General features: G+C 42.7%; 1 protein-coding gene across 1 annotated transcript in view; it reads right to left on the bottom strand.

The window, feature by feature from the left end:
* Nucleotides 1–12,428, bottom strand: part of LOC135394400 (pleiotropic regulator 1-like) — a 47,857-nt gene that overhangs the window by 15,153 nt on the left and 20,276 nt on the right. Inside the window, exons 7-8 of the mRNA XM_064625128.1 lie at nucleotides 8,991–9,140; nucleotides 7,189–7,290 (exon numbers count right to left, since the gene is read on the bottom strand). Of these exons, the coding sequence (XP_064481198.1) occupies nucleotides 7,189–7,290; nucleotides 8,991–9,140 (252 nt within the window). The remainder of the gene's footprint in view (nucleotides 1–7,188; nucleotides 7,291–8,990; nucleotides 9,141–12,428) is intronic.

The following is a 12,428-nucleotide window of genomic DNA, read 5'->3' as shown; positions in this document are numbered from 1 at the left end:
CAAGAAAAGCCAAGGTCACACAATCCACAAAGAAGATCATGGCAACAATATTTTGGGATTGTCACGGGATCCTCCTCATCGACTTCAAAGAGAGGAACACCGCAGTGAATGCGACTTATTATGCTTCACTCCTGCACCGACTGCGAGACGCCATCAAGGAAAAGAGGCGCGGCAGGTTGAGTCGAAGTGTCCGGTTGCTCCAGGGCAATGCCCCTCTCCACATGGCTTCTGTTGCTAAGGCTGCACTGAAGGAGTGCGGCTTCCAAGAAATCCACCACCCACCCTACAGTCCAGACTTGGCACCGAGTGACTACTTCCTGTTCTCAAACTTGAAGAGGGATCTCAGAGGACGGAGATTTCAAAACGATAGTGAGGTGCAAGAGGCAGTTTTCCAGCATTTTGCAGACAAAACTTCGGACTATTTTTTCAAGGGTATAAGAATGCTGGTTGAAAGGTGTCAAAAGTGCATTGAAGTTAAGGGTGACTATGTCCAAAAGTGATACACTTGTTTCATCTCTATGACTATTAAAAGTTTGTTGGGCCGGAAACTTATGGAACCACCCTCGTATATTCAAATGATCTTTTCTTTGTCTCCAGAATTTGGTTGCATATGAGTGACGAACACAATGGAGATGTGGGACTGAAATAAATGTGTGGTAATAAAATTCAATCGTTTGATTACGTTCAGTACTGCCTGTGTTGCAGTAAAATACGGGTTCAGTGAACACTTTACCAGGGGCAACATAATTAAGATTGTTGCATTTGTTTTAAAACAGTGCATACGTTGAGCAGTTCTTTCATTTGATAGCTGGCTGTGTAAAATCGCACACACCATGTCAGTGCAGGTATCTCTTGGTTTCATGTCTTTATTATTTTTATAGGTGCTTGCAGACTCATGGACTGGAGGTGACGAATACAACGCCTGTCCTGTGAGTCATTTGTTGGCACTTCAGCTTAGCTGCAGCTACAATCACATTTCAGGTAAACAAAAACCGTTACCTTTTCAGATCTGACTGTGCGATTGTTCAATATCGCTGGATTTCTATGTGCTCACTAATCTGACGCTAGTGTCAGTTACAGTTGGAATGTTCGAACTGCATGGTATTTATGTAATTGATGCCATTTAAGTGCAGGCTGTCAGAATTATTACTTTTCAGATTCCGTAACACCATTTCCTTTTTAGTGGGTGCGCATTTTGATTTGCAGACTAGGATGTGTCACGTCACGGTCTCTTTAGTAACATCGACTTCAGAAAGTCCCAGAATGCTTAGCACTGCTTCAAACATTGGTAACTTGCATTACATCGAGGTAGGAAAAGGTCTGCAAACTACTTCAGTTTCTCGTCTTTCAGCCCATGATCCATGCTGTGTCAAAGTCAGCAAAAATAAAGCGTGGACTGCTATCCCTTCCCCCACATGAGGAGTGCTGGAATTACCTGATGTCGCCCATTCTCTAATTTTGCCATGGCGTTATACAAGTGTATAGAAAAAGGTTTCGTCTTCGAATTGTCAGTCGGGAGTCAAATGGGTTCTGCACAAGCAAAATATGATCCGACATGTATGGATAGGGAAATACTTGACACTTGCATAGTGCCTGAATAAAAAATATGCATAAATTTCAGTTCTTCAGTAAACAAGCTGCATCCAACATTTTTACGTACAGGCGTTTATAGTTTTATCACATCTATTGTTTCTATTTTCAGTGCATCTTGGAAACGTTCCTTCCTGCTACCCACAGTCGTCTACCACCCCACGCGTGTGTAAAGTACTTGTTGCCTTTGGAGCAATCAAGATCAGTGCATGGACCCGAAAACAGAGGCATTGCTTGCAGCTAACAGTGATACAAGTACTGCGATTTGTTGGTATGTCATTGTGCAAAGAGGGGAAGTGCTCACAATGTCTGGTAACTTGTCCGCATGTTTGCAACTCTAGTCAATGTTTACCCTGTATGTTAATAGAAATAAATCTTGTACCAACATCCATGGTGCCTCTTTGAATTGTATAGACACATAGTGCATGAACCACACATACCTGCACGTGCACGTGAGGGACACATACCTGGATGAACCAATAGGCCACTGGCCACTAGTGCCAAAATTTAGGTATAAATTATGTATAATTTTTTACATCATGGCTAATACATGTCTATATGACGGCTCAGTGGATAGATAAGTGCTATCCCATTTTAGACATTTGGTCTAAAAAAGGTTTAAATCGATGCTATACTTATCCGGCTAATAGCCGTATTTTAGCGTAATGGTAGCTGGGCTAGCGCACCATGCGTTGCCTGGGGTTACGTGTGAGAGCACAGTGAAACCGTGCAGTTTGTCGCCTACACGACAATTGTGGAAGGCATTGTCAGTACAAGAAGAGAACACTTGCCACCATAGTTTTCCTTTTGAGATGTGCTCATCAGTAAACCATCCCACATTCTGAACATTTCATTGCCATTTACTTCCGTTCTGTCTGTTTCCCAGCACTTACAATGCCAATACAGGTGTTCACTGTCCATGAAAGTTTTTTGAAGTGCAAGTTTTTTACAGTTTTTAGCTTGCCTCATAAGAACAGCACATTGTTTCACTGTAAAAATAATTTGACTGTACATGTGCATATAGGCAGTATGCCTTATGCTAAGCCAGAAGATTAATACCAGGGGTGCGCGAGTACTTGAATATTCGAGTACGAATCGAGTAACTCAGTATATTCGGTTGATATTCGCAAAAGAAGTTTCCTATTTGCAATTTTCAAATTATTTTCGAGTATCTGCTGGCAGGCAGGGATGCATGCAAAGACACCCGAGCGCGCTATTATAGCTGTGTGGTTTCGTCAACGTGAGTGAGCTTCCTCCTCGCCCTCACTCCTCTCCCGAAACGAAACGACGTGAAACACGAGACACACGCAAGCCATGAGTCACACAGGGCATGGCAAATCCAATGTGTTCACTTGAGAAAGTGACTGATAATGGACGCAGTCATGAAGTTGTGCAGAAAGACGCAGCAGCGAAGACAGTAAACAGAAGCGCCATGTGGGACCACTTCCAGAAAGGATCGGCAGTTTCTGTTACTTGCAATCGGTACTCTGCGCACATCAAGACACCATCCGGGTCCACAACTAGCCTCGTGAACCATCTGAAGCGGCATTACCTAGTTTATGCTGAGTTTCAGAAGAAACACGAAGCTAAGAAGGCGGAACAGCAAAGAGTCTACAAGTTCACCACAAACAGAATGCTACCACATGCTCATAAAGAAGCACTGGACGTCAAACTGGCACACGTGATAGCCTTGGACTACCAACCGTACAGTGCGGTCGAGGATCGCGGGGTTTCAGGAACTGTTAGCCGAGGCGGTGCAAGACTACTGCCCTCCTTCGAGAACAACGGAACATGTTCAGTAACAAATGGAAACATGTGGAGCTTCTAAAAAATGTACAGGAAATTCCCAATGTAAATATAGTAGAGGTGTGCGAATACTGAAATTTTTGATTACGAATATCTACAAAATTGTCCTTCGAATATCGAATCGAATATTGAATAACACGTCATAGGATAACGGCTTCTAAGACTCAACTAAGTTAATTAAGCCCCGAAAACAAGCATAGTCACAGTTGTGTTCTGCTGATCCTTAGAAAAATGTCCCAAGTGCTAATGAGGAATATGTACTATTAATGTATTGCCTTTGCATAGGGCATACATGCTTATATGCACATGTACAGTAAAATTATTTTTACAATGAAACAGTTTGCTGTTCTCATGAGGCAAGCTGAAAACCGTTAAAGAAAAACTTTCATTTCAGAACCCTTTCATGAACAGTGAACACCTGTGTTGGCATTAAAGTGCTAGTGAAACAGACAGAACGGAAGTAAAGAGCAAAGACATGTTCAGAATGTGGGATGGTTTAGTGATGAGCATCTCAGAAGGAAAATGAAGGTGGCAAGTGGTCTCTTTTTGCATTGACAATGCCTTCCGCATTTGTCGTGAAGGCGAGAAACTGCATGGTTTCACTGCTCTCATGCGTGACGTCACACGTGAGACCATCGTTGCTGACGGTAATGCATAGTTTGGAACGGCCTCATGCATTATAGTTAGGGCCTGACTTTTTCGGGTTTTATTTTTGGCCAAATTCGGGGGTAAATATCGGGTGATGTTTTCCATTCGAAAATTCGGGTGTATTCGGGTTAAATCCCGTTACGGCATATTCTGTCGTCAGGAATTCGGGTGTATTCGGGTGATTTTGTTTTTGTTTAATAAAAATTTGTCTTAACGTGGAACTAATGTTTAGCAATGTTATAAAACTTTATTTTAATGCCCGCTTATGAGTGTGCCACGCCACCCGGATGTTTTCGGGTAGATTCGGGTTCAACCCGAATTTTACAGATTTCATTCGGGGGGTAAATATCGGGCGGATACGGGTTTAACCCTAAAAAGTCAGGCCCTAATTATAGTGCAGTAAAACTGGGATCCTCGACGATGTTGTATGGCTGTATCACGTGTGATTGTTTCCGCGACGTTTATGTTGAGCGCTCCTTTCATTCACGGCGGAAATCTGCGTGCGAGCCTCAAACTTTGTCGTGCCGACGGCGACGCGCGTGAGTCGCGAGCAAAATCGCTCCACGCAGGTCGGGCTTAAGGCTATATATGCGTCTTGCTATCATCTGCAACAACAGTTAGTACAGTTTGAAATCACTGCAGCGTTTGTCGTCCTAGTTTAGTACGACAGTAGGCACTTTCATACGGTCGCAGAGCGCCGGAGTTGGAGAAACTATGTCAAAATATCAACACGTCCCACTCCTCGATTATCGCCATCATCGCACACGACCATGATTCTATCACATATCGCTGACAACCACAAATCGAAACCGAAAAAATGCATTCGAGATGCAGGTTTTGGCTGTGCATGCAATGGGACGGTGAACAGCGATGTTCAGCTCAACGTCAACAAAATTTCTATATTTAACCGTAATTTCACCGAACTGAAGGCCTCATACGAATGTTCAGAGTTCGTTAGCAATCCACTAAAGCCGCGACTGTGCTGACCATGTATGAAACGTACCGCGGTCTCGGGTTTCACTGGGGCAGACTTTAAAATGGCGGCTGCACACAACTGTGTACTAGTTTCGGTTTCGGTTACCGAACGTATAGCGACACATTCGCAAATGAGCGTACTGGAAGCTCTGCGCGCCGCTTTTCAGCTGTTCTACTATGCATGTTCATCACCGCAACGCACAAATTCCAGTGCATAGCCCGCAACAGCTTTGTGATAAGCTGCTATGATATTCGAAAAAAAATCGAATATTCTAAAACTTCAAATATCAAATTTTCGAATACGAATACGATTCGAATATCGCAAAAATTCGATTCGTATTCGAAATTTCAAATATTCGCACACCTCTAAAACATAGAAATGAGGAGATGCACACAAAGCAGGTTGCATGGAACATGTTTACTAACTCTCAATGCCGTTCATCCTACTACTGCAGTCTACCATACACAACACAGGGGGACCCTTCTCTCACAATATGTTACGCTGGTTGAAAAGGCTCACATGTTTGGAGTAGAACATCATCTTATGAGCACAACACCACAAAATATTTTACCATGAGGTATTTCTGATAATTCGCCCTTTCTGATTATTCGAATTCGATTCGCCATCTGAAGAAATTATTCGGATTTGATTTGCAGTGTAAGTGAAATATTCATGAACTATTCACAATAGAAATTTTATTATTCACACAGCTCTAAAATAAAGGTTTGATGCTTTCAATTGTAGCATTTTTGAAGGACAATCAGTGCTTGAAGGTGTAACATTCACTCCTAGCTGCAGAGGATACTGAAGTGGGCACCTGATTGGTCTTCCACAAGACTTAGAGATGGGTTGAACTATACATTATACAGGGTGTCCCACCGAAAAAGGGCCAGGGGCTAAAAAAAAGACGGAGTGCTGGACACAAATGGAACCGATTGTACGTGTTTAGCAGTTGTGTGGTCTATCCAAAAATATTTTTTTCGTTGCCCCTTGTTAATTAATTAGCGGTAATTAATTTCCTAAGTTTTCAATTATAAAAGCTACGAAGTTGTCTCAATGAGAACATCTGATCTCTTCGGTCGCCTGATACCAAAGCCGTTTTCAGAACAAAAATCCGTTCGATAGATCGTTCACAAAAAATTAGCGAAGGAACACAATTTTTTCTTTATTTTGTTCGTTGCGCATCTCTAGAGGTGCGTCTTTCCTTCACCCCCAAAACGAGACGACGAAAGAGCACACTATCGCCTCTTGCGTCCTGGAAAAAGATTAAAAGAAAACAGAAATAGCAACCCAAGATAAGGGCAGTTGCGATAGAGTCATCCCATACATTTCTTTTTGTTTTGTTTCCGCAAGTTAGAACTCATCTTCGACGCATGAGGCGACACTGTGCTCTTTCACTCTCTCACATTGGGAATGAAGGAAATACGCGTCTTCGAGGATGCGCAATGAACAAAATAAAGAAAAAAATGGTGTTCCTTCACGAATTTTTTGTGAACGATCTATCGAACGGATTTTTGTTTTGAAAACGGCTTTGGTATCAGGCGACCGAAGAGATCAGATGTTCTCATTGAGACAACTTCATAGCTTTTATAATTGAAAAGTTAGAAAATTAATTTCCGCTAATCAATTAACAAGGGGTGATGAAAAAAATATTTTTGGATAGACCATACAACTGCTAAACACGTACAATTGGTTCCATTTGTGTCCAGCACTCCGTCTTTTTTTTAGCCCCTGGCCCTTTTTCGGTGGGACACCCTGTATACCATTTCCTCAGTAAGTCACTTAATGAGCATTTCCAAAAGCATCTTGAACATGTATTGTTGCAAAGCATAATTTATGTAACAGCTATGGCAGAAAATAAATGTAGCCCAATTACACCCAAATTTTGCGAGGAAAATATAACCCAATGTTTACCCCTGATTTTACCAAAAAATATAACCTGAAAAAATCAGGCCCTACATATAATTGCGCGTGAAACTGCGGGTCCACAAATTACATGATACTTTTCTTGTTGGCATCTTTCGTGCCAAGCTGGGGTTGTACAAATTGCGCAAGTAAATATGGAAATCATGCTTAGAGAACAATGCTTTTGCACAGGCTGACAGGAAGAGTGCGGATGAATAAATGACACGCTTACACTATACAAGACTTGTACACTATGACCTTACCCTGCAGGTTGCATCTCGACCACCTGACACAAGAATGTCGATGGTGGGATGAAGAGCCAAGCTATATACTCCACTCAGATGGCCATGGTAGTGCCGTATCACCTACACAATATAGAAGAAACACATCAAGAATACTTCAGACAATGCCTCCAAACAAAGGCACGTATTAACATGTATTTGACTGATAGTGATGCTGCAACCACCAATCTATGAGATGTCGACAACTATTCAATAATGTGCTTTTTTTATTTCATTCGTGTAGAAGCTTTGGAAAACCCACTGAAGGCTTGAAAGGGAAGGAACATCAAAGAGGACAATAGAGAATTAGAGACAGTCATCCAACCTTGTAGACATGGTATGGTACAAAGTAGGCCTGCACAAACATTTAAAACTTCGAATTCGAATCGGATAGTTAATGCTATTCAAGCAGTGTTCGCGGGCAATTTTGAGTATTTGCAGTTTTCTAATATTTTTCAAGTATTACTGAAATGAGGTGTAGCACCTTCATTGGCATACATTCAAGTCAGCATTGTGGACGAGACAAAGCTAGCCGCAAAAATTCACACATATCAAAATGTGTCACACAATTTTATGGTGACCCGAAACATAATCTGCTTGATCAACATTGACATCATCCCGTTTAAGGCCACATCTCACGTCCACCCTTGACTCAGTCCTGGCATGCGCAGAGTTCACTGCAATCCGAAAGCGAGAGGGAACATTAAACTGAAAAGTGTTTTTTTCTCCCACTTGCGCTATCGCAGAGACAGTAAAAAACTATGGAGACATTGAATAAGCTACTGACAGAAAGGAGGAGTGTTGCATGGAAGCACATCGAGTAGTCCAAGACAGCTGGAACGCGCAAGACATGAGGTGCAATGCTGCAGACATGTAGAATGTTGGCTCCTGTTAACCATTCAAAGTGACATCTATCTGTTTTCAAAAAATACCACAGGAAGAGTGAACAGTGCAAAGAAATCTGCTAAAAACAGCCAAAAACTGTGACCCACAAAGATAGATTTCCATGCCAAGAAAGGCCACCCTAGATGCTCAGGTTGCAAAAATGATTGTTATAGGCCCCCAGCCATTCTCTTGTGTGATTGTTTCCTAGGGAAACAAGAACAAAAACAATGTCAAGCAACTGAATGACGAATTAGAAGGAACAAGTAACGGTTAGAAACATTTAAAAAAATTTCAAGTGAAATCCATATCCAATACTGTCATAGTCATTCCAATCCATTCATACTTCCTTTTTGGCTTTTACCCCTTAGACCTTGTCTTTTGTGCATTCAGGGTTTTGACTGTTTGCTTTTTGTATTGCTGTATATTTGTTTGACAGGAGTAGAAGGGTGCTGACTACCTGGTGCATAACTGCAAAGAGTGTGTGTGCTTCTCCTTGTCTCGGGTATTGTCCTCTTCACATGTACATTTGTTGTTTGACTTGTCGCCTTCGACTTTTACGCCTGGGAACTATTTAGACTTTTCTGTGTGCTTGTTGTTTGACTTGCCGTATTAATGTATTCCTCCTGTCCTGTCTGTATGCTATATATTATGACTCTACCATCATTTTTGTAACCTGATGAAGTGTAGACTGCTACACAAAAGTCTCGTTCAAATAAATTTGTTGATGTTTCTAGCTGTTACTAGATCCTTTGTAAACAAGAACAAGGTGAAGAACAGCACAAGAAAGACTGCAGTACCATCTCATCCTGTTCTTCACCATTTCTTCGTCCAAATTGTCTTTGTTTTGTACTTCTCAAACTCAAGGAGACGCTACCATCATCGTACTTAATGTTAATCACCTTATTATATTCCAAGTCCCAGCACTTGACCTGTTTATCTTCACCACATGAGAAGAGGTACGGTTGCCGTGAGCTCACTGCCAAGCCTCGGACACCACTAATATGCCCAGTAAGAGAGAGCTTCAGTTTGCCACTGGCCAAGTCCCATATCTGCACATATAATACAAGAAGGTCACAAAAATACAACAAAAAACAAGAGCATTGTTCACAGATTTCACCCACGTCATTGTGGTATAAGTTCCAAGCACTGCACAATACAGTATTTGTAATCTGCGATCATGGGGAGACTTTGCCAATCATCCTGGTGGTTACCATAGTACAGCAGCATCCCAATGAAGGCTACTGAGGGATGTTCGCATGGTGTCGGTGGTTGGTAGTTCTCTTGGACTACTCAAATCCCTGAGCAAGAGGGACAGCACACACTTCCCTCTCCTGTGCCACCATCATCTCTCCCCTCCATCTTTCACCCTTCCCTCTTCTCCCTCCCTGGGTGCACCGAGCTGCCACCCCCGAAGAGGCTGACCGCACTTTCCCCCCAATATCCCCCCCTTGTTATTTGCAACACGTGTACAGGGTGTGTGCAGATAAACCAAACTCACATTTGCACACACAACTCGTTGTCTACTTACCTGAGAAACTACCAGTGGCACACGATGGCATATTTATGCGTGCGAAAGCTACAAAAAAATCCTGTAAGCCACACTCAGCGAACAAAAAAAAAAAAAAAAAAGGAAACAGCGCGTGAAAACGTCAGCTCCCATGCATTAGAGTAGGGCAACATAGCAGTCTTAGGTGAGTTGTGTGCAGGTACCGCTAGGGGAGCTATCGGTTCAGAAACCTAAACGATGTCCCACATGGTTTTTGATTCCGTGTTATCGCCGCAAAGCAACTGTGGTAATGAACGCCGTATAGATGTGGACAGATGGAGAGGGGATAGCAGGAAGGAGAGGGGGCAGGGTGGGTTAGTATGCGTCCTGGGCAGACTTAATTCAGGGGGAACTGTGCCGACATTCATCTGGAAAGTCTTCTGAAAACCCAGGGAAAAGCACAGACAGCACAGCCGGTGGTAGGATTCAAACCCACCACCTCCCAGTCTTCAGCACGACCTTTGCTACCACCAACGAGCGGGACGCCTTAACCCACTCGGTCATGCCGATGTCCCACATGGATGCTCATCGGTAGTGCCCCTAGCGATACCTGCACACAACTCAACATGAGCTGTTTAAGCGAGCGAGCAACGTGCTTGATACGTTAACAAAATGGCTTTCGAGCAACAAACTTGTTCCGAACTTCGCAAAATTAAATTACGTTGTGCTTCGCCCCTCTCAAAGCCAGCTACAGCTCGATAACTATCACCTCTACTTGTCTTCACACCATCTACCAAGAGTACAGCTAACAAAGTTTTTAGGCGTAATCCTAGAGGAACACTTAAACTGGAACAACCACATCCTTACAATTCGTAACAAGATGTGCTCTGGGCTGTACGCATTATCGAAAACACAACAATTCTTTTCCATACACACTCTACTTAACATTTATTATGCACTAGTACACTCCCACCTCAACTACGCATTGGAGGTATATGGTCTTACCTACACCACAACACTTCGCCTGCTATATCTATTGCAAAAAAGGGCACTACGTATATTACTGCAAATGTCGCCGAGAAACTCAATCTCGTTTGCATTTAACTTGCTATCCGTCATGGACATTTTCACCTTAATAAAGTATAAAGTTTGCTCACTGCTACATAAAATAATTCATGGCAATAACGTTACTCATATCGTCTCATTTACTCGTTATTCCTCCTGATGGTCAAGCTCCCTGTCCCGTGTACGAACTACAGCAAATTTACCCCAGAGTACTGCGGTGGAAAGGAATGAAATACCTTACCTATAACTATAAGGCAAGAACCCAATTATACTGTCATCAAAACAAAACTTAAGCCATATCTTATGCACAAAATGCAATAACAAATCGTTTAAACGGTCTCTTACCCCAAGCTGCATGTCATACTTTTCTTAAAAGTTATTACTATGTGTTGGAATTGTACTTGTAACTTCATTTGATGTTCAGAGCACTTGATGTAACTTTATTTTGTTGTTATGGTCTATTGACTTGCTGACTGCAGATTGCATCACAGGCTTGACCTAGCAATCCTGTTAATTACATTGCACGCAATTCTACTGTTGCAAATAAAGACCTTCTTCATGATGCGACATCAGGATCAAGGACGCCATCAGGTCATGATGGACAAGCCCATGGAAGAACGCACGCAAAGAGAACTGTAGTCTCCCCTACCAACACAGTTGCTTGTACACCACTGTCTGAGATAGAGGTGTGCGAATATTCGAAATTTCGAATATGAAACGAATATCTGCTGCTATTCAAATGCTATTCGCAACCTATTTTCAGTATTGGAAATTTTTAAATATCTTTTTAATAATACCACGGTCTCTCAATACTCTCTCTGGCCAGGAAACTCAGGCGAAAAACTCCTTAGGGCGCGCCGCAGCCACGCGATGGCGCTCCGGTAGATTGTGGGGCACTCCCCGGCAGTGTTCACATTGCCGCTGCCTTGGCACTTTTGGGAAGGCGCCTGGCAGTATTTCAGCACGTGCTTGGCCATGTATACGGTGTATCATGGTGCATTACCACCTGACTCATGTCTGTTGAACAGAGCACTTTGCACAATCACGGAGATTGTCTGTTTTTTTTATTTATCTAACCATGCACGCCAACAGCCATGGCCTAAAATATATATATATTTTTTTTTTACTTTCATGTTAGCGCCGCGAAGCAACTGTGGCTATGAGCGGCGTACAGATGAAGACAGATGGAGAGAGGACAGCAGGAGGGAGTGGGGGACAGGGGGTTAGTATGCGTCCTGGGCAGACTTCAGGGTGAACTGTGTCGACAATCGTCTGGAAAGTCTTCGGAAAACCCAGGGAAAACCTCAGACAGCACAGCCGGTGACAGGATTCGAACCTGTGTCACCTTCCAGTCTCTGCGTGGAAAGCGATCATCCTAACCACTATGCCACAGGAGCTGGTCATGGCCTAAAATAGCGGTACATAATATGCACATGCAAACACAATAAAATCTCTAAGGTTTTTGTCTCTTTTTTTTTGTGTCTTGGAGCATTGGTCATAGTTACCGCTGCGCCAACAAAACACGAATCATCATCATCATAATCTACAGATTTTTTTTTTTTTACGTAACATATATGTCAGACACAATGTCACCGTCTCCGCAAATTACACAAAAAAAAATGCCATGCTGTTTGGCGTGCACGTTACGCTGACCTTGTAAACGAGAGATAGGAGGAAGAGACATAGGACAGCATTGTACAGGTCAACATAAAATAAGTCCCGAGATCAGTTACATACCAAACATAAGCACTTAACCGATAAAGGTGCGTCAGGTAAGACGTGATGA

Source organism: Ornithodoros turicata, chromosome 5, assembly GCF_037126465.1.
Source record: "Ornithodoros turicata isolate Travis chromosome 5, ASM3712646v1, whole genome shotgun sequence".
NCBI lineage: Eukaryota > Metazoa > Arthropoda > Arachnida > Ixodida > Argasidae > Ornithodoros > Ornithodoros turicata.
Note: the sequence above shows the minus strand (reverse complement) of the source record. Positions and strands in the feature narration are given on the sequence as shown.